General features: G+C 53.5%; 1 protein-coding gene across 3 annotated transcripts in view; it reads left to right on the top strand.

Annotated features, from left to right (window-relative positions):
* Positions 1–25,044, top strand: part of TBC1D22A (TBC1 domain family member 22A) — a 318,317-nt gene that overhangs the window by 272,128 nt on the left and 21,145 nt on the right. For all 3 annotated transcript variants that reach the window (XM_065887138.1, XM_065887136.1, XM_065887135.1), the window contains one exon: positions 13,949–14,044. In XM_065887138.1, coding sequence (XP_065743210.1) covers positions 13,949–14,044 — 96 coding nt within the window. The remainder of the gene's footprint in view (positions 1–13,948; positions 14,045–25,044) is intronic.

The raw sequence follows: 25,044 nt of genomic DNA, 5'->3' as shown, positions 1-25,044 counted from the left end.
ACCAAACTAAACCTAAGCAAGTGGGCCTTAAAAAGCAAGCACAAAATTAAAAGGTAAAAAATGAACCTAACTCTATATTGAGCTGGTGGCCTAATCACACAGAGCAAAATTACTTTGAATAGACTCCTGAGCCAGTTGCACGGACAGTCCTAGTAGCGTATATTTCAAGCACAAAAAGAATTGCCCCCAAATTTAAAAGCTCTACTCAGTGATCATATTGTTAGTAATAACAGTGCTATCTTGAAACTACTGTTTATATACACACATTACACATAAATACATACATTAGGGTAAAGCAAATAAGTAATTCTGATAATGTTACAGGAACTAAGATTTTTAACCTAAAAGAGAATCAAGCATAAAATCAAAGAAGGAAAAACGCTATAATCTTAAATATGATTTAAGGCTCAGTATGAAGCTGTGATGTATTCTCTTCTCTTTAAAAGAAATAAAACCACATCTTCTAGCTTCCTCCACTGAAAATTATTGGGTCCAGTGATCAACCCGGTGTAAATGAGCAACCTGTGGAGTCTCCATACCATTTCCCGTGAAAAGGAACCAGGGCTCCTTAGGAAAAGGCGCAGTCCCAGGTCTAGGGCAGGAAATGTTCAAGATGATTCTGGAGCATCTCATCATAAAGAAAGCAAGGGGCCTCTTAGAGACTTCCGGGGTCACGTCAGAAGCCCAATTTAAAGGGGTCAGAAGTGGGAAAATTGAACATCAGGAGGAATTATGAAGGCAGTGGATTAAAATAAACCAAATATGTTAATTTACTATGAATTCATCGTGATTTCTAAATTAAACCCTCACCAGCTCAGCATCGCCTGATAAACAGAAGGAACGATTCAAGCAAGTATTGTGCTTTTCTGGCCATCAGATAGTTTTTGAGGAGAAGTTATTCCTTACAGAAAAAAAGCAGATATAAATGCAGAGGGAAGGAAAGAATCACATTGTCACCCTAATCGTATAACAGCTTAAGGACTCTCACCAGTGGCGTTGAAAATCTTCAGAGGTGGCTGGCAGGGAACTTTCTAACGCATGGATCCGTCTGGCAAAACCTGGACCCGCTAATCAGTCATAGTGTCGTGAAGGAGAGACGCAGAAGCCACGAGCCTGATGGGAAGCATGAAGGGTGCGCTGCTCCGTCAATTCCCGCAAAACAGAAGTGCATCCGACTTCGCCCCAGCTTCAGGGTCTAAGTCCAAGCTCACAGGACATCCTGGGGAAGGGGACACAGGTGCCACTCGCCAGCCGGAGCCCGAGTGGGAAACACCCACGGAACAGGTGACCTGCTTTTCATGGATGACTTGTGATGACGGGGATTTCCTTAGAGTATTCCCACAGCATGTGGGCGGCGTGGGGATTGGATAGGAGGTGAAACAGGTTTGGCCACATGTGATCGTTGTGGACCCTGAAGAATGGGTACATGGGCTCCTTTATTCTGTGCTTTCTAGTTTGGGGAGTTTTTGAAAAGTCTTATTATAAAATGTTTTTAGAAATCACTCTGAAGGCCTGGCCTGGGGGAGGGAGTTTGGAAGGAACAAGCCCTGAAAGGATGTAGAGTGGTCCTGTAGTCATGGCGGCGGGACCACTGGACACGACACGGGGACAGTCGCATCGTGTCAGACTCTTTCTTATTTCTTAGTTTGCGCGGTGTCTGTGTAATTTTCCTTGTTTTAGCTCACAGGAAATTCTTTTCTCTGTTGTCAATGTTTTCTGCTAAATCTGGGCATTCCCTAGAGAATGGCTATTAGGCGAATGTGGATTCTTTTTGTTCAAATTAGTTTCAAAGCAATAACAGTCCTAGTCACAGCCTTATTTACAAGGGGGCTGATATAAATCTTGACTCAAGGTTGGCGGTTCGAGGATGTTCACTCATCGGGAAGCAACGAGCTTAGTCCGTAACTTGGGACTTGACATTCATTCACTCGGTATTTTGATCATTTTCCAAATACCGGCTGTGCGCGGAAACAGTGCGCTAGCTGCTGGGGGAGACCGAGGCAAAGGGAAGGCAGGTCCTCGTCCCCAGAAGCTCACAACCCAAGTGGTTCTCGGATTTCACTTTGTGTGACAGCCTCTTGGGAGCTGGTTAAGAATGAAGGGTCCAGGCCTGTGACCAAGAGATTGAGATTCTGCTTCTGCTTCACGCTGAGAGTGGACATCTGTTGGTCCATCTGAGTGAGCCTCATCCACCCGACGGGCTCCAAGGCACATCTGATGCCAAGCACTGAGCTGGCATGAAGGGCACAGGTGATGGGAGGCCCGCAGGGAGCTCCATGTCAGCCGGGGGTGTCTGGGGACCAGCCAAGCTCGCGCCCTCTCGTTTCAGACGGTATCACCCGGTGGCGGGTGTGCGTGGCCCCCGTGGACCTCCCCCACCACCGTCTGCCTCCCGCGTACGCCCCTGGCTGAGTGACTTTGGGGAATGCCAGTCAAGGAGATGGAAAAGCTAACGTCTTGGCTCAAGTCAGTGTCCTTTGTTGCTTTGTTGTAGCAAATGAGTGATCTTTCCCCCGTCCAGGCAGACACGGGGCCTGCAGGGGCCTCTACAGGCCACGAGTTCCTCTGCTCTCAGAATCCTCCTCGTTCGTTTACTACCAGAGTGAGGCTTTACAGAGAACCGCTCGTGAGGCTGATGGCTGTGTGGGCGAGTGGACAGAGGCAGGCATCCAGAAACGACCCTTCTGGGAGTGGACTCGTGGCCCTCGCCCCCTCGGGGTCCCGCCCTCGCAGTGCAAACCCTGGAGCCTGTCCCGCCGTCCGAGGCCTGAGAAGGTGTCTGGCTCAGCCCTCCCTTTCCGTCGAGGAGCCTGAGGTTTGTTTGGAGCTAAGCTGTCTGTCCGTCTTTAACGAGTTTCACACTCGTGCTCACCGTGAGATACGCAGCGGGGTGTCGGCCTCATTCTCTGACCCTGTCCGGGCACAGGGCTTTGTGCTGTGCGCCTAGACATGTCACCCTGGCCTTCCCGGAGCTCGCCCCGAGAGTAGACACGCGCTCTGCGCTCCTAGACAAGCACTTGGCAGCCGAGGCAGCACGGGAGCTGGGACGAGGTCAGCTGCCCTCTCCCGGAGGGCAGAGGGGTCCCTGTGGGCCGGTGTCTGCGCAGAGGGCGGGAGTACAGGAGCAGGCTGCACCCGCGTGTCCTGGTGTGTTGTGGGGACGTGGCACTGAGCACAGGAGGGAGGCTGCACAGCCCTCCGAGTCAGCCAAGAGAGGCCGCAGGGGAGGCAGCCGGGGAGGTGCAGGCAGAGGCAGGGGCCTTTGGAGGAGGGGCCTCAGGAGAGAGTCGGGGAGGAGGCCAGGGCCGGAGCTGCAGCGGAGGCGGGGGCGGTGAGGGGGGGACCCAGCTCCCGAGCACACGCTCGCCACATAGGCAGGGTGTGCCACTTGAGCTGTCCCGGAACCAGCCTGTGGACGGGCACGTGTGCAGGCCTGCCCGTCCTCGCAGGGCTGTGGACAGACAATTGGCTTGTTCACCGAGAGCTGCAGCTCCCTCGCTCACTCTGACCTTTCTGCTCTCTCGGCTCAGTCTGGTCTACAGAGAGAACTGAAGCTTTGAGTTATTAACTGTTGAGATGTCATTTCTTACTTCAAGGAAAAAATAATCAGGACCCACAGCAGGATCTTCTTCCTTTTAATTTGCCAGGAACATCCTTGACAAACTTTAAACAACAGTAGGGATTATCAGGTTGGACAGGGTAGCAAAAACGCCTGTAAGGGGGTGCCTATAGTCCAGACCGTGATTCATGGTCTCACAAAGATGCCAGGCCATCAGGGATGCAATGTTTAAATTTGGGAAATGGGAGGGGCCGTAAGAAGGACAGCTGAGGTTAGTGACAATGTGGTGCTGGCTCTGGCCCCCGCAGTTCTCCAGAGCTTGTACAATTCACGAAGTTTTGACAGAGCAGCATTCAAAGGATGCCTTTGATTTCATCCATAAAGGAGCCAGGCGTGTGCAGGCAACATAGCACTTGTGAACTTGTGGTGTGAGCACCCCCTCGCCTGATAGTCTCTTGGAGGTGACGAGCGGCCCGTGCTCCAGGGGGCGCCGAGTGGCACACAGTCTGCTCCAAGCGCACGTGCTGGGGGAATGTGTGTCTGTCCTGAGGCCTGTGCCAACGTATTTAAATCAAAGCCATTGTTTGTTTGACTCTTAACTGGTTTTCGCTGGTGTGCCTTGTCTGCATTTAAGGATCAACTTCTCCCTTATGGCTCTGTGAGCCGCAGGAGCTTGTTGTTTCTGTTGTTGATTAATTGAATACCTAAACCAATCGTTCGTCAGTTAAAAGGACCTAGCAACACAGCACTGGAGAGTCCCTTTCAGAATTGAAGACGGATCGTGATCTGGGTGATGGTTAATTTTGTGTGTCAAGCAGGCTGGGCCACGATACCCAGCTATTTGGTCAAATATTATTCTGGATGTTTCTGTGAAGGTGTTGCTGGATGAGATCAACATTTACGTTGGTGGACTCTGAATAAAGCAAACTGCCCTCCATCACATGGGTGGGCCTCGTCTAATCAGCTGAAGGCCTGAATGAAACAGAGGCCAGCCTCCCCTGAGCAAGAAGCAGTTCTGCCTCCAGGAGGCCTCTGCAGTTCAGCTGCAGCCTCAGCTCTTCCCTGGGCCTGCAGCCTGCTGGGCTTCTCCAGCAGATTTTGGACTCTCCAAGCTTCTGTAGTCAGTCTCTTTATGCATATGTATGTGTGTGTGTGTGTGTGTGTGTGTGTGTATACACATATATATGTGTGTGTGTCCTGTTGTCCCAACACACACACATCCTTTTGGTGCTGTTTTTCCAGAGAACCCTGATACATCATCAACAAAGGAATAAACAGTTATTAGGAACGTAAAAGAATATTTCAGTATTCTTCGTTACCTCGTGCTAATTTTCCGGCTTTAAAACGTTCGCTTCAGTTGGGAATTGCTGACACAGCAGAGTGACAGCAGGTGGTCTCCCTTTCCCAGACCAGCCCTCCCTGTTGGATGAGCACCCAACCAGTGACTCCCGGAATGAAGTGGACTGGCCGTGACCTTCGTCATGTAGCCATTTGGAGTGTTCTCAGATGTGGACAGACACATGCCTGAATTATCTGGCGAGAGATAATAGATCAGTCGCTCTGAGGCTGGCTGGACGAGCACCAGCTCACTTATGCCTCAGGATTTGGCTCCGTAATGAAATGTGATTTACAGTCCCATGAGCAGCCCAGGCCCCAAACATGAGGGCGTCGGCGTGAATTTTAAGATGGCCGTGCTCTGCATTCCTGGTAGGTAATTGTGTAATGCACTGGCCTGGTGATGAATATTTCAAAGGAAATCATAGCAAAGATTTTGCTTGCACAGCTGAAGTTGGTGCACTCGGATCCGCACAAAGAATGGGAAACAATTCCTGTCGTCTGAATGGCCTCGGAAATCCATCTACATAAATACATGTACATAGGAAAGTCTCCTGTGCTAGGAGGCCATTCTGTTTTATCTCAGTGCCAGAAATTATAAGCAAAGTTTAATGATGGGATTAAAGGTGAACAGTTGTTCCTTTTATCACAGTTTCTCTATAACAGACAGAAGGAAAGCTGTTTCTTTGCCCGATTGCCTGCTTTTTGAAAAGTGTACTCCATATGTAAGTCATTTACATTCAGTTAATCGTGTAGTCATTTCAAACTTTCGTTTTGTCATTTTATAAGCAAAACTAGATCCACTGTGGAACCTGACATGCAGTTTGAAGAAAACTCATGTTCGGAGCGCCCGGGTTTATCTTCCGCCTCTGGCCAGCAGCTGGAGGAGAGGGGAGAGGCCGGGTTGCCCCGGGGACAGCTCTTCTGCATTAAGTTCTCATCCTCTGAGCTTCTGTCAAAAATCAAGCCTTCTCTGTAAGAGTGTAAACATGCCAACAGCCCCGCTGGTTTAAGGGCAGAGGAAAGAGTCTCAGAAGGAAGGTCAAAGGGAAGACGGAGGGCAGTTAGGGGCTGCCCCCCGCCCCCTGTGCCTATGGCCCTGGGAGGAGACATGAGCAGGGGTTGCCCAAGGTCGTGGAGGTCAGAATCCACCTGAGGCCACAGTCTGAGTGACAGCGAGGTGGCTGGGGCCAGACAGGTGCCCCAGGCTGGGCTGGAGCCACAGGAATTAGTGGTCCCTCACCCAGTGACCCCAGAAAAGAGCACTGCAATTTAGTCTCCAGTCTGTTTCTTTTATTTTAATTATAAAAAGCCTTTCTAAAAAAAAAAAAAAAATCTATTGGAGTATAGTTGATTTAAAATGTTGTTAGTTTCTGCTGTACAGCAAAGTGAATCAGTTACACATATACATGTATCCACTCTTTTAGATTCTTTTCCCATATAGGTCATTTCAGAGTACTGAGTAGAGTTCCCTGTGCTGTACAGCAGGTCCTTATTAGTTATCTAAATTTTAAGAAGTCTGAAGTATACAGAAGGTGTAGCTAATAATCCAGTGAATGCCTGTGTACTTACTACACAGCTCTGTCAAATCTGACAGTTCGTTCTTCATTTTGGTTTCAGATAATTTATTACTTATTTAAAAATTAAATTTCACATTTGTCATTGAAGCTTCCTTCCTTATTCTCCAGAGGTGACCACAACATTGAAATTGGTTTTTATAATTTCTAAACATGCTTTTTTTTCATTTTCACCACATACATATATATCTATAAACAATAGTTATGATCTTGATGATATTCTGAAACTTTCTGTAAACGGCATCACACTTAAATATTCTTCTGTGACCTGCTTCTTGTGTTCCGCTTTATATTTCAATGCTTATTCATGGTGATGGGTGTAGCTGTCTTTCATTTATTTTCACTCTTTATAGTTTCACACTGTATGAATATGTTATAATCTATCCAGTCTCCTGTTGAAAGACATGTGAGTTGTTTCTAAGTTTTTTGCAGTTACAGACAGCGCTCGATCCTAACGTTCTTGTATGTGTCTCCTTATGCCCTGGTGTAGGAGATGCTCTGTTTAGGACAGGACTTTTCTGGGTTACAGGATGCAAACATCTCGATGTTACCAGGCTCTTCACAGCAGGTGCATCCCCCCACCCATCCGCCCAGCATGTGCAGAATTCCTTTCAGCCCACATCCTCTCCTATACCCTGCAGTCCTCCCAATTTCTAGGCTTTGCCCATTTGAAAAACAAGAACTGACATCTTTCTTTTACCTGTCTTGCTCTGCACATCCCTGATTACCAGTGAATATAAGCAGCTTTTCCTATTTTTACTGACCACTTGAGGTCTGTTCACATCCTTGGCCCATTTTTTAAATTAGGTAGTTTGTCTTTTTCTTACTGATTCTTAAGAGGATTAAAAAAATATGTGTGTGGGCTTCCCTGGTGGCGCAGTGGTTGAGAGTCTGCCTGCCGATGCAGGGGACACGGGTTCGTGCCCCGGTCTGGGAGGATCCCACATGCCGCGGAGCGGCTGGGCCCGTGAGCCATGGCCGCTGAGCCTGCACGTCCGGAGCCTGTGCTCCGCAACGGGAGAGGCCACGGCAGTGAGAGGCCCGCGTACCACAAAAAAAAAAAAAAAAAAAAAAAAGTGTGTGTGTGTGTGTGTGTGTGTGTATACACACACACACACACACATACTGGATACTGGATACAGTCCTTTGTCAGTCATATACGCACTGCAGATATCCTTTGCTAGTCTGTGCCTTATACCTTTACCTTAATTATAGTGCCTTTGTCAAACATAAGTTTTAAATTTTTGTGTTGTCAAATTTACTGAATTTTTTTAAAAATTGATGCCTACGCTCTTAAGGTTTTGCCTTGCAGGTTGCTTTGTAATCCACCTTGAATTGGGGCATATGTGTGGCATGAGGTAGGGACCTAATTTTACTTTCTCCATATGGCTAGCCAGTTATTTCAGTATCATTTATCAAATAATCCATCCTTCCCCAGCTGGTCTGCCTACCCTGTCTGCCAAAGACAAATACCCACATTACCACAGGCCTGTGCCTGGGGTCTCTGCTCGCCTGGCCCACCTGTCCTAGGCCCAGATCACATGGTCTTCATCAGTCTCACAGAATGTCTTGGGAGTGGATGCAGATCTTCCCCTTATCTGGCCATCTGTGGGGTTGTCTTGCTATTCTTGGCCCTTTGCTCTTCAACATCAACCTTCGAATATGCTTCATGTTCCACAAAAAAACATGGTTGGAATTTTTATTAGAAATACATTGATTTATAAATTACAATGGAAGGCAGTTGACATCTTTTCAGGTTTGAAATTTGTGTCCATTAACCCGGTGTATCTTCCTGTTTATTGGGTTTTCTTTGATGTCTTTCAGAGAACTTGAGCATCTCTCCCACGGCTGTCTTGCACTTATTTGGTGTGATACGTTCTTGGGTGCTTCCACCTCTCCCCCAGGGAAAAGCCTTCAGGGACGGGCCCCACACACCCAAAGGCTGCCCACCTGCCTGCAGTCCTGGCCTGTCAGGGTGTCCTTTCCTCTCCTCTGTCTGCCCTGGGAGGGGCTCTGAGTGCCGGGGGTCCCCTGCAGTGACGTGGGCATCCATCATCCTTCTCTTTGGAGCGGGGATTGGGTTTGCTGTCTGGTTTGCTAGACACAGTTGATTGGAGGTAATAAAAATCTGAAGACCTGAGATTTCAGATGTCTGATCCGACTGGAATGGGATTGGGGCTTTTAAATGGTCATTTTCAAGTGCATCTGGGGTCTTATGTGAATTGTCTTTTCCTCAGCTAGAGAGATTTATGATTTTTTTAAAATGGCGTTTGTTATAGGACCGGTGTTTCTCTTTGACCCCCAGAATCCCCAGCCTCAGAACCCCGAGGGTGAGCTTTTTAGGAGGAGACTCTGCTAACAGGCTTGTTCTTCAGAGGTGATGGGCCGCCACGAAGGCAGAAGGCCTGCTTGTCGTCCTGGTGTACCGCTGAGTGGCCTTGCCAGCTCTCTGGCCTCCTTTCCCTCCCAAGTCGTCTGGAGCCTGGGGAGATGGGAGATAAGGATTTGCAGCCTGGGCCCTGTGCGGTGGCGGCTGGAAGGCCTGGACTGGAGGGTCAGGCACCTCCCTAGAGCCTGCTCTGAAATGGCCGCAGCTGTGCGGCCCATCCCAGGGGGTCGGCGCCGTGGTCATCCAGCAGTGGCCCCTGCCCAGGGGGCTTCCCTGAAGGCGCATCCTCTTCCCTTGGAGAGCTCTCCGTGTGCTCGCCGGCTCCTCCCTGGGCTTGTTTCGAAACGACGGGTCCACGTGGCTGATTCTGCACCAGTCGGGAAGGTCCCGATTGCATGTGTCAGATCCCAAAGATGACGGAGGCCCCCGTCCCGAGTGGGCACGGGTGGCGGGCCCTGCGATGAGTGGGCGTCCGCCGTGGAGAGCCTGCCTCCTGGGCTTGTCTCATCCGGGCAGCGATGGCGACGTTTATTGTCCAGGTGAAGCTTCATTAAAGCAGAAGCCCAGTTTCCATTAGGATATGAATGTTTTATTTATTAAATTGCTGTTTTAATATAATTTACCAAGTCATCGAAGACAAATAATCCACTTAAGTGAAGCTGTACAACTCCATTTTCCCCGAATGCTGTGTTCCTGTGAACGCGTGGCTTATACTGCACTCCGCTCGCCAGCTGGGGGTACCTTATGGGGACGCAGGATTCACAGCCCAACCTCCTGAATTCCGAGTGAGGATGGGTCCCAGGGCTGGCCTCAGGCCGACCTCTGCACTCCCCGGTTAAATAAAGGTTGTTAAGCAAATGAAGAGGCCCCTCCATCACAGGATACAGCCAAGGCTGCTGGTGTATTTCTCAAAAACGTAACTGCAAAGGAAGAGAGACTATGGTATAGGAGAAATCTGGAGAAAATGTAAATCGAGAGAGATAAGGGAGCAACATCAAAGCAGGCCTTCACCCGGGGGCACCTGCCAGTTAATTTCCAGGGCCTTCTGCCTGGTTGTAATGAGCCTCAGGCAGGAGACAAACCTGGAGCCTGTCCAGGGACTGAACAGGTGCTGCTGTTCGCCTTTCTTGGCCTTGGCCATGGAAGTTAAGGAAAAAGGAAGGAAAACACCTCCCTTCGGAATATCTGACCACAGTCCTGCATTCACATGAGTTTGGAGTCCCAATTCATGTTACTTGACTTACAAAATTTCAAGCTGAAAATTTAGTTGGAAGCAGACTTGGGATAATAGTGCCTTTAGGCTCTAGCAGAAGCAAGTACAAAGTTGTTCTTCCCCAAAGAAAGCCATCTTTGATACACGCCTCAAAGAATTCCAACAGGTAAAAGTTCCAAGGAACGTGTCGACGAAAAATTAATAGTCAACCTAAGAAAGAAATGGAGAATTTTATTCGAGCCAACTGAGGATAATAACCTGGGAGACAGTCTTTCAGAAGCTCTGAGGACTGTCCCTCCCGTTAGAAGTTAAAGCACAGTCGTATACATTTTCGAGAGAAGGAGTAATACTCCATCAAAGGACGTATTGACAGTTTACATAGTCCGGATCTGCACGTACAAGGCGAGTAGTAGGTCATCCTGATCCCTTACAGGATTAAGAAATGTTGTCTCCTAAGGAGTTAACTTGCTGGCGCCAGGAGAAAATTGCTCTCTGTGACGGAGCAGGCATGCCCGTGTCCTTTGGGAGGTCTGGTTCATGGGTAGCGTAGGGGCACAGTGCACACTAGAGAGGGGTGGTGGCCCAGACTGGCAGAGAGAATTTTATGTTAAAACATTTCTTGTCCTGCCTTAAAAATAATTTTATTTCATCAAACATAAGCTCCAAGAGGGGGAAAATCACTAAAGTACAAGGAGGCAGGCCACTAAGAGCAAGACTCAGCAGAGAAAACAAGCTGCAAGAAAGAGATCTACAAAGACTACAGGCTTTAAAGTGATCTGAGATGTGCTAGAAAATAAGTTTAACATGTTTAAAGTGATAAAAAGGAACATAGTGGATGAAAAAGGAGGAGGAAAGGGAAACTCGTGATTTACAAAGCAGGTCTGAGAAGAGAAGCAAGTCTCAAATTTAATGGGTGAGTTAAACAGGAATTGTGATACAGTTGGAGAGATGACTAGTAAATTGGAGGAAAGACTTGAAGAAAGTAATTCTCCCAGACAAACAAAGAGATGGAACATATAAAAAGAGGGGTTAAGTGAAATGCAGAGCAGAGTGAAAAGACCTCACACCTGCCTAACCTGGGTTCTGAGAAAATGCAGCGAATGGCAGGGGGCAGATGGATGTTTGATAGGAGATAATGGGTGATAGTTTTCCAAAACTGATGAAAGCAGCCCATTCTCAGGATATCTCTAGCAGAATAAATATTATAAGGAAAATGCAAAACATCCAAGACAAAGAGGGTATCTCAAAAGCAGCCAGAAAGAAAAGTGTGATTTCCTGCAAGGGCATGACAAATAGATTGATAGCTTTAAACAGTGGAGGCCGAAAGATGTCATTTTTAACATCTTTAAAAGTAATAACCAACAGTTCTATCTTTCAAGAATGAGAATGAAGTAAAGACATTTTTAGACGACAGCTGAAAGGGTTTACTGCCAGAAGACCTCTCATTGGAGGATCTTCTAGAGGTCGCATTTCGAGAAGGATCAGGATTTCAGAAGAAATGTCTAGGTGCTGCAGATGCAGCAGAAGTTCCGAGAAAACCAGAATACTATGAACAGCCTTGTAGGTGGCAAATTCCTACAAACAGAAAAGTTTTCAAAAATTTTAAAAAGTCTGAAGTGTTTTATAATCATATGGCAATTGAATCAGGAATACAGACCTTTCCACAAAGAAGACATCATGCCCAGCCCATTTCTAGCCAACTTTCGAAGGACAGGTATCCCGGTCTCGTACAGACTCTGAGAAGAGGAGGAGGAAAGAGACAAACACGACCTTCGTGATTAAAGTAGACAAGGATGGTTCTAGAAGGGAACATGAGAGGCCAGTTTTCTGTAAGTGTGAGAGCAGAAATCCTAAACGAAAGCTCAGCAAACAGGGCCCAGCTGTGATTAAAAAATATAACTTACTGTGACCAAATTGAGTTTACCGGGAATGCAAGGTTGGTTCAGCATTAAAGAAACTCTGATACTAATGTAATTCACCACGTTCACAGATTAAAGGAAAACAATCTTATTGTCTCAGTTGATTCAGGAAAAGCATCTGATGAAATTCTGTAACCATCCATAAGAACTCTAGTAAATTAGGAATAGGAGGGCACCGACCTAACCTGCTACGCGTTATCTACACAAAGTTCTAGTGTGAAACAGCTTCCTTCTCCGGCACGTAAGGTGCAAAGCAGCGGCCGGGTCGCTGTTAAGTCAGGAAGCAGAAGGCGAGGATGCCGCCACACTGCAGCAGCTCTGCTCGACCTGCTGATGCCGGCTCGGCCAGCACAGGGCAGTGGGACGCAGAAGCACACTCCCGTCTCTGGCTTTATCTCCTCAGCACCCTCTAACACTCCGGGCAGTGTGACCTGCCAGTGACCTCCATGTGGCTAAACCCAGTGGTCAGTCACCTCCCCGGGCTCGTGTTACCTGACCCTCTGGCAGCACCTCACACTCCTCCCAGCTCCCTGCTCGTTCCGTTAGGCCCTCAGTGTAAACTTGTGGCCTGGACCGTGGGGTCACATCCTCTTGCACTTGTAACAGGGAAGAGCCAATTCTGACTACACGTTGCATCTGTTTCTTTTACTTTAACCTTTGTTTTCCGCTGCTTTTGTTCACTCAGAGGATACTGTCTATACACAGTGGCCTGCCCTGGGGAACCGTGCCCCCTGAATGTTAAATCAAAGTGCCTTTGTTCAGGGAAACATCCGGACCCTGTTCCACCTGTGGATGGCTGGCTACAAGAAAGAAGAAATCGACACATCCCCTCCCTGAGGCTGGCCATTATTCCAGGGGATATTTGCAAAACTTATGGCCCTTTCACTTTACTTCTCATCTCCTCCTCCTCTCCGTGCTATAAAAGAAACTGGCATCCAAACCCCGATAAGATGGTTTTACAAAGACACTAGTCTGCTATCTCCTCAGTCTGCTGGCTTTCCAAATAAAGTCATATTCCCTGCCTCAACACCTCATCTCCGATTTATTGGCCTGTCGTGCGGCGAGCAGAGCCAGCTTGGACTTGGTAACACACCCTGGACTCATCCGTCCCACTGCCTGCCTGGCGGCTCCACTCGGGTGCCTAGCAGGTGCGTGTCCACAGGACAGACTCACGGCCTTCCCATCAACACACTTTCTCCTGCACCCTTTCCCACAAACCTCTCCTCCTCTTAGGAAACGGCGGCTTCCTCTTTGCGCTTGTTCAGGCCAGGGACGTTGGTGTTATCCTTGGTTCCTCCTTGTCTCCTACCCCATAGGTCCCGCATTCATCAGCGTATTTTGTTGGCTCAACCGTCAGACCATCTAGCATCTGACCTCTTTTCACAGCTGTGCTGAACCCCCTTGTCCCAACTCACTAACAAGTTGGAATTTTATGATTTCCGTGGTCTTCTATCCCATCTCCCTGGGTCTGCCTCTCCCCACCCTGCCCACTGCCAGGTCTGTCCTGGCAGCGCGGGGAGCAGTGAGGAGGGGTGCAGGTGACCACTCGGGGGGAACGCAGCATGCTTGCTGCCCCACACTTCCGGTCAGCATCGTTTCCGGGCGGTGCCCGGGCCGGACGCCTGCTCTGCTCTTGCCTCTCGTTCAGGGCTGAGTGATCGGCCTCTGTGGGGAAAACGGGTCCCTTCTCACGGGGTGCATAGAATGGGGGCCCCTCGGACTGGCCTTTTATCGTTGCTGCCCATCACCCGTGCAAGAAAGCAAACGAGCACCCGGTCGCCGGGCACATCCGCTGTGTCCCGCTGCCCAATTAGAGAGAAAATTGTCCCTATTTTAATGAGATGAGAATCAGAAACGGAGGCCTTGAGTGAAAAAGCGAGCAAGCCGGCGCCGCTCTGTGTTCCTGGCCGGCCTGTCTGGCTGCACGCTGACCTTCTCGGCTGTTCTCTCTTGCAGTCGGAACCCGAGGGCTTCGCGCATTTCCACCTGTACGTGTGTGCTGCTTTTCTCGTGAGATGGAGGAAAGAAATACTGGGAGAACGAGATTTTCAAGTAAGTAAATGCCTTTTCAGAAGAACTCGAGTGTGATTTCCTGCTGGGAGAGAGGTGTATTAGATTTAGTTCACAGGGTTATTTGTGGAGGAGCTTGGAGACGGGCTGCCTGAGGTCACCGCTGACCTGCTGCCTGAGACTCCACGGCCGCGGGCACAGATCACGTGGGGCCTGGGCTCTGCCGACGCTGGCCTTATTAAACGTGCTGTCGTGGACTCCAGGAGGTACCTCCTGAGCCGGCCGGTGTGTGTCCTCAGCAGCATGGCCCGGGGGCTCCTGGGAGCCTCCTGGGAGCCTCGTGGCAGCCGTGGGGAGTGGGCGTTAGGGAAGGGGCTGGCCGCGTGATCGCATGGCCTGGCTGCCCGGCACTTGGTAGCTGTGTGACCCAGGGGTGGTTGCTAGCCTCTCTGAGCCACGTTTCCTCAGCGGTTCCGTGGGAGAGCTACACTCGCCCCCATCCATCAGAGGCTCTGTGCTCGACCCAGGGGCTCCAGGTGGGCCGATCCCCCACCCCGTCCCCGCCCCCAGGTGTGCCTGTGCGGTGGTACTGTGGGCAGTGTTGACCCCTGGGAGGGCGGGCCGCCTGGGGTGCAGTGAGGAGATACCAGCGGAGGGGACCAGGAACCAGGCTCTGCCCCTCACTGTCTGGGGGTCACTCTCTGGCTGCTTCACCTCCTCGAGCCCCTCATCTTTCAGGTGAGGGGACAGGGAAGGAGGCCCTGTTGTCCCAGGCCACAGTGTGGTGACACTGGGCAGCTCGCTTGGCCCGTGGCCCCTCAGCTCCCATGCTTGTCAGACGCTCTGAGGACCCTGCTCCACCCGCCGAGGGCCATGGGAAGCCACCCAGCCCTGCCGCAGCGCCCAGGCGCTTTCCATCTCGGCCACCAGGAGACGTTGGACGGGGAGGGCCTCTGTCCGGGCCAGCAGAGCCCAGCGCCCAGCCTGCCCCGCCCCGAGGTGCTAGATGGCGAGACCTGGTCCCTTTTCTCATCCCGGCTCCTGCCCTTGCTGTCAGCACAGGCCCGGCCGTGCCCGCGGGAGCCACGCTGTGGGAGCCTGGCTCCAGGGCGGCCTTCGCCCCGCCCTGCCTCTTCCCACCTCCGGTTGCTGTCTGTGAACTGGGGAGAAGGCAGCCTCCTGCCCTGCCCCCTTGCGCTCGTGGGAGGCCTGCGGCCCCCGGGGTCACTCTGCATTGGGCACGTGGCAGTGCCGAGAGAGCCCGGCGCCGGCCTGCGTCGCCGAGTGACGGGGGATGACCGCGGGCAGCCGACAGGGCCCCCCGAGGGCCCGCTGTCCATGGAGGTGCGGGGGAGCCCACAGGCCGGCCGGGCCGTTGGTTGGAAGGGAGAAGGGCCCCGCCTCCCTGGTGACCCGGGCCAGCGTCCACACCTGCGCCCGGCCAGCTCTCACCTGGACGACAGGTGATGCAGGTGCCCGAGTCCCCCAGGCTGACGGTGGCTCAGATGTCGCTGCGTCAGTTACGCTGGGACTTCTCTGGTTGAGGAAACGGTTCCGGGAGGCCCCGGCCAGGCATCACTGCCCTCGCGGGGCCCGCACCTGGTGGGGGTCGGTGGTTCGGAAAGAGTATAGGGAGTGCGCTGAGCCCAAGGCTCGTCATTGTCCCAGGAACCGCTCGTGACCCCCAGCGCTGGGTGGCCCCTGAGCCTCACGTGCCTGAGAAATGGCCCTTGCCCACCGGCGTGAGTCCCAGCTAGGGATAGGGACCTGAAGCTGGCAGTGACCTCGTGCAAAGGGTCCTGCCCTGCGTTTCTTCCTGCTGCTCCACAAACAGGGACGGTGCTGCCAGGGTCCAGGGCCACCAGGAGCAGCCCTGGACGCGAGGGTCCCTGAGCTGGGTGGGAGGACGTGCCCACGGGTGGGTGGTGCTGGGCCGCCCCGCTTGGCCTTCCTGTCTTCCCGCCCTACGCGCAGGAGCCCGTGGAGGGCTGCCCAGGGCTCTGCAGTGTGGCCGCCCCACCTGACGTGACTGCGTCCCTGGTGGCCTTGGAAGACGTGAAGACGAGCCCCTTGCCCATCGCTCGCTCTCGTGTTGCTTTCTGGCCAGGGATGCTGCCCTGTTGTAACTGGAGGGTGCTACTAGGCGGCTGGTTAGAACGCTTTGCTGGCCTCCCAGGGCCCTGCTCTCTTAACTCGAGGCTCACCGAAGCCAGGGGACAAGCGCGGCACAGCAGCTGGTGCGCCAGACCTCGGAGGAGCCATGAGGTTGATTCTCCCCCAAACTCAGGCCTGGATGTCATAGGGTTGGATGCAGGGCGTGTTGTGAACACACTGCATTGTGGGGAATTGAACTGAATGGGAAAGCAAACAAGAAGAGAAAACAAATTAAATAAAGCACCTTTGGAGCCCTGGTGGGCACGGGGCAATTGCGTGTGCAATTGTGGCATTTTAGGAACATGATTCTGTGTGCACGGAAGACAGCTTGAGAGTCCCGCAGTGGAACATCCATGGAAGGGGCTTTAAAGACCCTCAGTCTCTGCAGAGTTGGGAAATGGCACGCTGCTGTGTCATCTCCGTGGGAACAGTCATTTCCTGAGGGGCGTCTTCAGGAGGAAGACAGAGTCCTCCTAGCGTTCAGCACGCCCAGCGGTGTGGGTGCTTTTGGTGGAGTGCGGTGGGGGGCATGGGCTTGGCTTCCTGCGTCCAGTTCCCAGAAGCTCAGTGAAGTTGAGGTCCCACCTCTTCTCATGTGCTTCGGCTTCTGAGACCTGCCCAGCCCAGGGGTCTGGTTGTGTCCAGTTCTGTGGACCTACGGGAGGGTCGCTGGGTCATCTGGTTGGAGGGAGGCACCTCCCGGAGTGGACAGTCACTCCTGCCCTGAGATCTGGTGCCCCAGGGACCTTGTACTTGTCCCCGAGGATTCGCTGTCCCCCGGGCAGACCTTGTGCCGTCCGTCCTGCAGGTGACGGGTCCCCAACTCTGCCCGAATGCAGCCCGCAGGTGCCGCACCCTGGGTGTCCGAAGCCGGCCTCTTCCCCCAGGCCCCTGTTCCCACCCCACCAGCCACGGAGGTCCCAGCCTCAGCGCCCGCAGCCTGATTCTCCCCGGATGCCTTTTTCTAACCAGATTCTGTAGGGCCAGTGGGGGAAGGAGCCCCCCTGTGCCCAGTCTTGTGTCCCCTGGCAGTGCGGCTGGCATGCTGACCTGGTCCCTCCCCTCTGTGGGGTGCCCCACAGTAAGAACTTGGGGCCCGGAGAGGATGGGTGCACGTGGCTGAAGGTGCCTTTGAAGGGCTGGGCTCAGGTCCCGAGCCAGAGCTGCCACGTGCCCCTGATCGTTCCTCCTCTCCGGCGGGGATACAGGTGCGCTGGAGGTGCTGGCCTTACCGGGTTCTTTGTCTGATTCATAAGGGCAGCTTAGAAAACAGTTGGTAGCGCGCAACCCTAGAAAATCATTCTAGTTTATCCCCCCAGAGTCTGAACTGCTTAGTTTGTCCTGGTGTCCCAGGACATCGGAGGTCCGACAGCCCCTGTGCGGGCCCCCGGTCCTCATTCACAGCCCGCAGAGCCTGGTTCGCCCTGGCCCTGCTGCTTGGTGGGGAGGGCAGCACCCAGGGGGGATCATTGCTACCCCACTGCCTCCCTGGGGTGACCCGGCAGCGTGGCTGCAGAGGTGCTTTGTGACATGGAAGTTTCTCCCCGCGTAGGAGCTGTCATCGTGCTTCTGGATTTAGAAGAGGCCAAGTCCCTTAGATGCAAAAGAGGCAGCAGCATACCGTGCTTTGTTTTTCAGAGGAGACAAAGCAATTAATTGTGGTAAACAGAGCATGGAACTTCCAGTGCAATCAGGGGCCTTCTCTGCGGGGACCTCGGGAGCTCAGAGGTCTGTAAATATTTCTGAGAAGGTAATCGGCTGCTGCATATTTGCTGGTGAACGACGAGCCTCATGGGGAGAAACGGCTTCCCATGCACGCGTGGTGGCCGCCAGCCCCGAGAGGCTGTGAGCCCGGGGTGAGGCCGGGTGTAGGACCCCGCCTGGAAACCCCAGCCGGTCCACGGAGGGGGCTCAGTGTGTGAGTGGTGGCCGCCGTGCCCCGCACCCCTGGAGCTGGGGCCCCCTCTCGTGCAGGCCCTTCCCCTTGTCTCCTGTGATCGCAGGTTGCCGCTCGGTGGGGACCAGGTGGGGACAGGCAGGGGCAGTGCCCAGTGGGAGGCCTCTGTCTGCTCTGATGTCCTTGGCCCCTCTGATGTCCCCTCAGGCCCTCCCTCTGCCCTGGGCCCTGTGCTGTCTGTCACGAGACTCCGTTTCCACGCACGAGGGGCTGGGCTGGCTGGGGGTGGACTGGGCAGGGACAGCAGGGCGTTGTGTATTGTGAGGCCAGGGGTCAGGGATGGGAGTAATAAATCAGGTGCGGGAGCAGGTTGAGGAGCTAGAACCAAGGACCCGGATCTAGAGCGGATCAGGTACCGGCCTGCTCTGCAAGGGAAGGAAGTTAGTGAAGCTGGGGCTGAGCGTGTGGGGTCGGAGTGTGGGTGGTGATCAGGAGAGGAGCCTGAGAGGGCACGAGGGAGCCAGGCGGCTTCCTTAACAGGGCAGGGGAGCCAGGGGTGGGAACGGACCCGGTGCAGTAGGAGGCGGGGCCGTAAGGCTGGAGGAGGAGCCCTAAGGGGGCGGGGGCGGGGGCGGGACCTGGGGTGGGAGGTGGACACGCCCACAGGGTGTGAGACACGTGGAACCTAGAGGGACGGGTGGGCAGCCCACGCAGACTCGGGGACAGCGAGGTTGGCGGTCTTCCCCTTGACTTCGAGGGGGAAGCGGCCACAGTCTGCAGCGCGGCCCGCGGCTCAGAGGTGCCTCTGCTGTTAGACATTGTCTGGCTCTGGGGTGTTGGACGCGGCGGTCCACGCCTCACTTTGTCAAAGTCTCCCTCTGTCTGCAGGTTAAACCTGAGTCTAAAACTTTACAAACAGAAAGACATCGAATGGAGCAGCCGCAGGACGAGGCTCAGAATATTTGATGAGGATAAAAAATGAGGCTGCTGTGGGTCTGACGGCTTAAAAGCTCTGGGTAGGATCTGAATTCAGATCCTACAGAGATCCTACAGAGATGCATCTGTTTTTAAGAGTTTGTGGAGCATTTACAAAATTAATCGTCTGATTTAGATCATAAAAATTGTCAAAATCTGAAAAACCGGAATAATACGGACTGCATTTGCTGAGCATAATCCTTTAAAACTAGATAATAAAGTTAAACCTGAGTAATGAAGCATTTGGAAATTAGAGAGCCCTCTTCAAAATACATGGGTCAAGATGAAAGTGATCCTGTAATTATAGAATAAATTTAGAAACATATGGGACCTTAGAGACTCCGCGTTACTGTCTGTGAAGTTCACATTTGCAGTTCTTCGTCCCCTTCTTCTATCAGTGAACCTCAATCAGGCCCATCACAAAATATTTCAAACGCCCTAATAATTGGTGACCGGCAAAGGGAAGAAAAAAAAAATGCGTGGGGTGTGGCCTGTGCTGGGCTTGTAAACAAATTCATGGGCGAAATGCCTTTTATTATTTAAAAACATTTTTTTTTAAAAGCCTAGTAACTCTTTAACTGAAGTAGTTAGAGATGGAAAAATAAAGTCAGCTTATGATAAAAGGCGGTGAAGGAACCAACGATAAAGTAAATGAATGGCTTAGGAAGTGCGTCGATGAGCATCTCCTCACGCCCTCCCCGCCGGAGCCCCGCAGAGCCCGCCTCCCTCCAGGAGCTGATGGAAGCCCAGGCCCAAGGTTGGTACTGGGGCAGGTGGTGGAGGCACGCTCTGCCCACCAAAATTCCAGATCCCGGAAGGACAGCCAGTGCTCACTGTGCGTCATGTGGCTGGTGCAGGCAGGTTTGGCAGGCTGGCCCCGGAGACACAGCTCCAGCTCTCAGGAGCCAAGCTCCAGATGCCAGCCAGGCCCCCCAAGGTCAGGGCAGCCGTGTGCACGCCTCCCTGCTCACTGTTGTTGTAACATCCTAGCAGTAAACCAGCGGCATCAAGGCACGGGGGGTCTTAAGAGATTCAGTAGCTTCTCCTGAGTTTAATAGAAAGGAAGAACCAACCCTACTCTTTTTTTTTTTTTTTTAATTTTATTTATTTTTGGCTGTGTTGGGTCTTCGTTTCTGTGCGAGGGCTTTCTCTGGTTGCGGCAAGTGGGGGCCACTCTTCGTCGCGGTGCGCGGGCCTCTCACTGTCGCGGCCTCTCTTGTTGCAGAGCACAGGCTCCAGACACGCAGGCTCAGTAGTTGTGGCTCACGGGCCTAGTTGCTCTGCGGCATGTGGGATCTTCCCAGACCAGGGCTCGAACCCATATCCCCTGAATTGGCAGGCGGACTCCCAACCACTGCGCCACCAGGGAAGCCCGAGAGCCTTACCTTTGATCCGGTAATTCCGCTTGCTTATAATTACGGGAAAACAAATCGTCAACAGCCTGAATATCCAACGTTGGCAGAAGAGTGCCCTGGATTATCGTACGTTGCTGTTGAAATATTTTCTAACTACCAAAAATCACATCTTCAAGTAGTAGTCACTGATGTTAGAAAGTGCCTCAGGATGTTTCCCTGTGGGGGGAGAAGTGCGATCCGCAATCACACACACACACACGTCTGTATATGTCCATGCATGTAAAGCACACACCCTCTTATGTATGTATAAAACACGCATGTCTATATATACACGTGTACAAGCACATACATGTACACACACGTAAGATGCACACATGATCTACACATGCAAACATAACCTGCATATGTATATAAAATATGTGTACATGTGCTCGACATTACAAATCTATACACTACACATATAGGGAACACACCGACATGTGTACATATATATATAATGCATACATATATTTACATGTGTATATACGTGTAGAATGCATACATATGTTTACATGTGTATATACGTGTAGAAATGATCCCAAGTTTGCTTGTCTTATATGCGCAATAAGGAGACTTAGCAGGGACTTCCCTGGTGGTCCAGCGGCTAAGAGTCCACGCTGCCCTTGCAGGGGCCCAGGTTCAGTCCCTGGTCGGGGAACTAGATCCCACATGCTGCCACTAAGACCCGGCACAGCCAAATAAGTAATAAAATAAATAAATAAATAAAAATTTAAAAAAGACTTAACAGAAGCAGGTCACGGTGTCTGCATCATTTAGTTTAGGTTGGTAGAATTACAGACATTTTAATTTTCCTGTTTGGATGTCTGTTGTATTTTCCACGTCTTCTCAGTGAGTAGTCAGCATGGTTTTCTCACCCGGGTTCATTCCCGCCGTAGGCAGGTGAGACCCCTTTGTGAGGTGCCTGGCTGGGGTCCCTGCTCAGTGACGCTGGGCTCCAAGGTCCCTCAGTACCCTCTGGGCGTCTCAGCAGGTCCCACTGCACTGGGATCCCCACAGACTCTGTCCCTCAGCTCACACACATGTGTACATGCAGACACAGGCATGCACACCACGGGGTCCCCAGGGCCAAGACGTGTGTCCGTCTCATGTGAGGACTCCCAGTGGCCACCGGTGTGCTCCCGCCTGCCCGTGGCGGCTCGGAAGCTGCGCACAGCGCCCCAGCTGTCCCCTCCCTTTGGCCAGGTGGAGGGTTCTGGCCCCGCCTGGTCTAGCCCATTGGTCACCCTCGAAGCCTGTGTTGTACTCATTGGACCAGGCTTCTTTCTGCCAAGTCATCGGTTCCTTATCATCAGAGAAGGGGTTAGAAGAGGTCATTTCTAAATAACCATGCGGGATCTGTGTGCAGACTGGGCTGGATTCCAGTACATGACCTTCAAGCCCCCTCCCAGCTGGCCTCCCCATCCCCCGGCCCGGCCCTGCACTCAGCACGCCGCCCTCACCGCAGACTTCTGGGATCTTTGGTAAAGAGCCTACTAGTAAAGCCATTAAAAGAATCTCTGGGGCACCTCTGATTTACAAAGACAGAAAGAAAGACAACAAGGTCCAAAGCCTGAGCTTTGAGGAGACGGAGCCGGGCTCAGCGTGCAGACACAGGGCCAAGCGACCTCACTGCTCACCTGTCCTCGCCCATTACATGTCCTCCGGCCTGGACGCTGGCGCCCGGTGTGCTCAGCCTCTGGCCGCAGCCCCGTGGAATTCGTTTGCTTTGCCAGAGGCCTCCATGTAAATGCTCGTCAGCTAGAGCCTTTGTCAGGTTGGACTTCCGGGCCTTTGAAGGTCAGCCGCAGTTTCGGAATTACGCGTGGAAGCGGGTGGAGCGGAGACAGCCTGTGCTCACACCTGTGGGGGCCGTCACCCCGGCGAGTGTCCTCTGCCCCGTGGGTGTGGGGTATCTGCGACCGTGAGGTCTCGGGGCCTCCGACAGGATGGAGGGGCCACCTCTGCGCGCCTTTGCCCGTCCCCACTCCGTTCCTTCCCTTTGCTCTGAAACCAGACGGCAGAGTCGGCGGGACCTTCCGGAAGATCTTCCTGCCCTCTGTCCGTGGGGACCCCTGGGGGGGCCACCAGACGCCCCGTCACTGAGGCCTCAAGCGTGGGGTCACAGCCTCGCCTCCAGCGCTGGCCTGCTCGCCTGCGTTTGGAGCTCCAGCACCTCCTGGGCAAGTCCATTGCTGTTTTGATCCGCGGTGCACTCAGTCCCCCGAGGCAGCTAATTAGTCCCCTGGTGTCATCCCCTCCGCTGGGTCAGAGGAATGGCCCCAGGACCGGTGTGCGTCTGTGTCAAGTGGCACTGAGTTTGCTCTGCCAAGTGGCCTTCCACGGGTTAACCTCCAACGGTTTGTGTTTCATCTTGGGTTCATTTGAAGCAGCAAATGTCAGGAAATGTCAATGTAAAGATCAATTGTCTCTTTCTTCATCATTTCAAGACATTTTAAAGACAAATTCGGGTCAGTTGAAAACTACTCTTGGTGGATTTTGCTTTCCTCTGCTCCCATGGGTGGCACGCGTGTTGAAGTGTGGGTGTGCATGGACATGGAGGCGGATGGAGTGTCAGCTGGGACCTTTCCTGACTAGGAGCTCTAGGGGTGCCGACCCCTTGCCGCGCAGTCTAGCGTGCCATCGTGAAGCTCTTAGGAAAGAGGGCTCGCACGGTGCCGGGTGGGTGGCAGGGCCGTGGCTGGGTGCGCTCACGCCCCGCAGGGCAGGCAGGTGGGCAGGGGCGGCCTGGCCGGGAAGGGCGGGTGGCAGGAGTGGCCGAGGCCCACCTGAGTGCTGCCAATGCTGCAGTGTTGGGCCCTGGCCTGCTGCCGCCCTGCAGTTTCAACAGGGATCCTCATCTCTGCCACCACGCCGCCCCCAGCAGAGGGGGAGCGTGACCTGGGACAAGTGTCTGTCCACACAGGAAGGACGGCGGGGAGCTGCGGGGGGCATCCCGGGCCGAGCATCTCAGGAAGCAGGTGGACCTTGCCTGCCCTCAAGCCCGGGGCTCAAAGCCTGCAGGGCAGGGCAGGGGCCGGGCCGGGCTCACAGGGTGGGAGCTCTGTCGGCCGTGTCATCCGGTGCTGAGATGTGCCCTGTGCCGGTGGGTTGGGGGACCCGTCAGTGAGCCAGCAGGGTCAGGGTGAACGAGGCGTAGAGGCCGGCGCTGGGTTTGTAGCCCGGAGAAGCGACGGCTCTTCCGTGGCGGGCGGGAAGAGAGACGACCCGGTGGCCGCGCATGGAGTCAGCTCGGGCCCTTCTGTACCGCAGCCTCTTGCGCGCCCGTTACGATGGCCGCGGGCTCCTTTCCGTCACAGGGACGGGCCCCGTTAGTGTTGGCAGGAGGCCACGTCCGCTTCCTGGTCCGTTGGAACAGTGCGATGCCTGCGGCAGCACCTTCTCTGCGGGGCAGGAGGGGCTGGGCCGCGGAGGGAGTGACCGTCCACGTGCCAGACTTGCCGATCGAGGTGCCTGGTCTCGGAGAGTGCCCGCTACGCGTTGTCTCTGGGGCAGGTGGCCCTCACCCCCCTGCCGTCCCCGCTGCGCGCAGGCCTGGACGACTCGCCGATCTGAGGGATTCTCCTTGACGCCCGCCCGCCCCTCCTGCCACGCCAGTGTCTGCGACATGTTTCCGTAGTTCTCCGTCTTCGCCGAGGACAGGCCCCTGTGGGTGGCGGTGCACGTGGTAGTCTCAGCGAGTGACGAGTGGGAGGGGAGGCAGGAGCTGGCTGTCCCCACCCCTCGCTGGGTTCCCGCCCCCCACCTCCACCCAGCCCCCCCTGGTGGCCCCTGCCCTCCCACGGGTCGTGTCCCTTTAAGAACTGCCCTCTCCACGGGCGTTTGAAGAACAGAGGTGGGAGTCTTTGTCCCACGACCGTCCCCAGACACGGCTGTGCTCTTATTAAATCAGCCCTCATCGCGGAGGGTCCTGCTCTCTCTGGGGGATGAGCACACGGAACCCGAGCCCGCGGGGCCCTGCTGGGCCTGGTGGCCCCGGGGCTGCACCCAGGCCACTAACTGCCACCTGGAGAGCCGACGTGCAGCTCTGTGTCCACGCATCACCAGGCCACACCTGGCCACACCTGACCTTGGGCCCAAGTGAAAGTGCACATCCCTGTACGGACAGCCTGAGCCGGCAGCGCCCCCGGGGCAGAGCCGGGGACCTATCCACACCTGCTCCGCATACCCGGTTTTCTTTTTCTTCTTGCAGGGATGCCATGATGAGCGCTGTCACCCCTTCGGTGGTGATTCTCAGGCTCTGCGTTGCTCGCCCTGTCACAATGGGCTACGTGCTCCTGAGCCCCGGGCGTGGCCGGGGTCCAGTAGGAGTGTTAACAAGAGCTGAGATGAGACAGTGTCAGCTTTTTAGTTACGCGGCCCTCACTGAAGTTCAGATGTGAGGATTCTGGCGTGGCGGTCCAGCGGTTTCCCTTCGGGTGTGGCATTTCCATCAGTTCTCAGAAGACCGCTCAGCAGAGCGTTTTCGAACAGAAAGCGGAGAGGGGTGGGTGGGGTTGGCACTGTCCCCACGTATTCTTGCCCAGTCATCATAATTTTTAAATGTTAAAGCTACTTATGTATATATTTTTAAAAGACGGAAAGTTCTAAAGACCTTTTCACCT

This window comes from Phocoena phocoena, chromosome 11, assembly GCF_963924675.1.
Source record: "Phocoena phocoena chromosome 11, mPhoPho1.1, whole genome shotgun sequence".
NCBI classification, from domain to species: domain Eukaryota; kingdom Metazoa; phylum Chordata; class Mammalia; order Artiodactyla; family Phocoenidae; genus Phocoena; species Phocoena phocoena.
The sequence above is the reverse complement of the archived record's forward strand: the minus strand, read 5'-3'. Positions and strand labels throughout refer to the sequence as shown.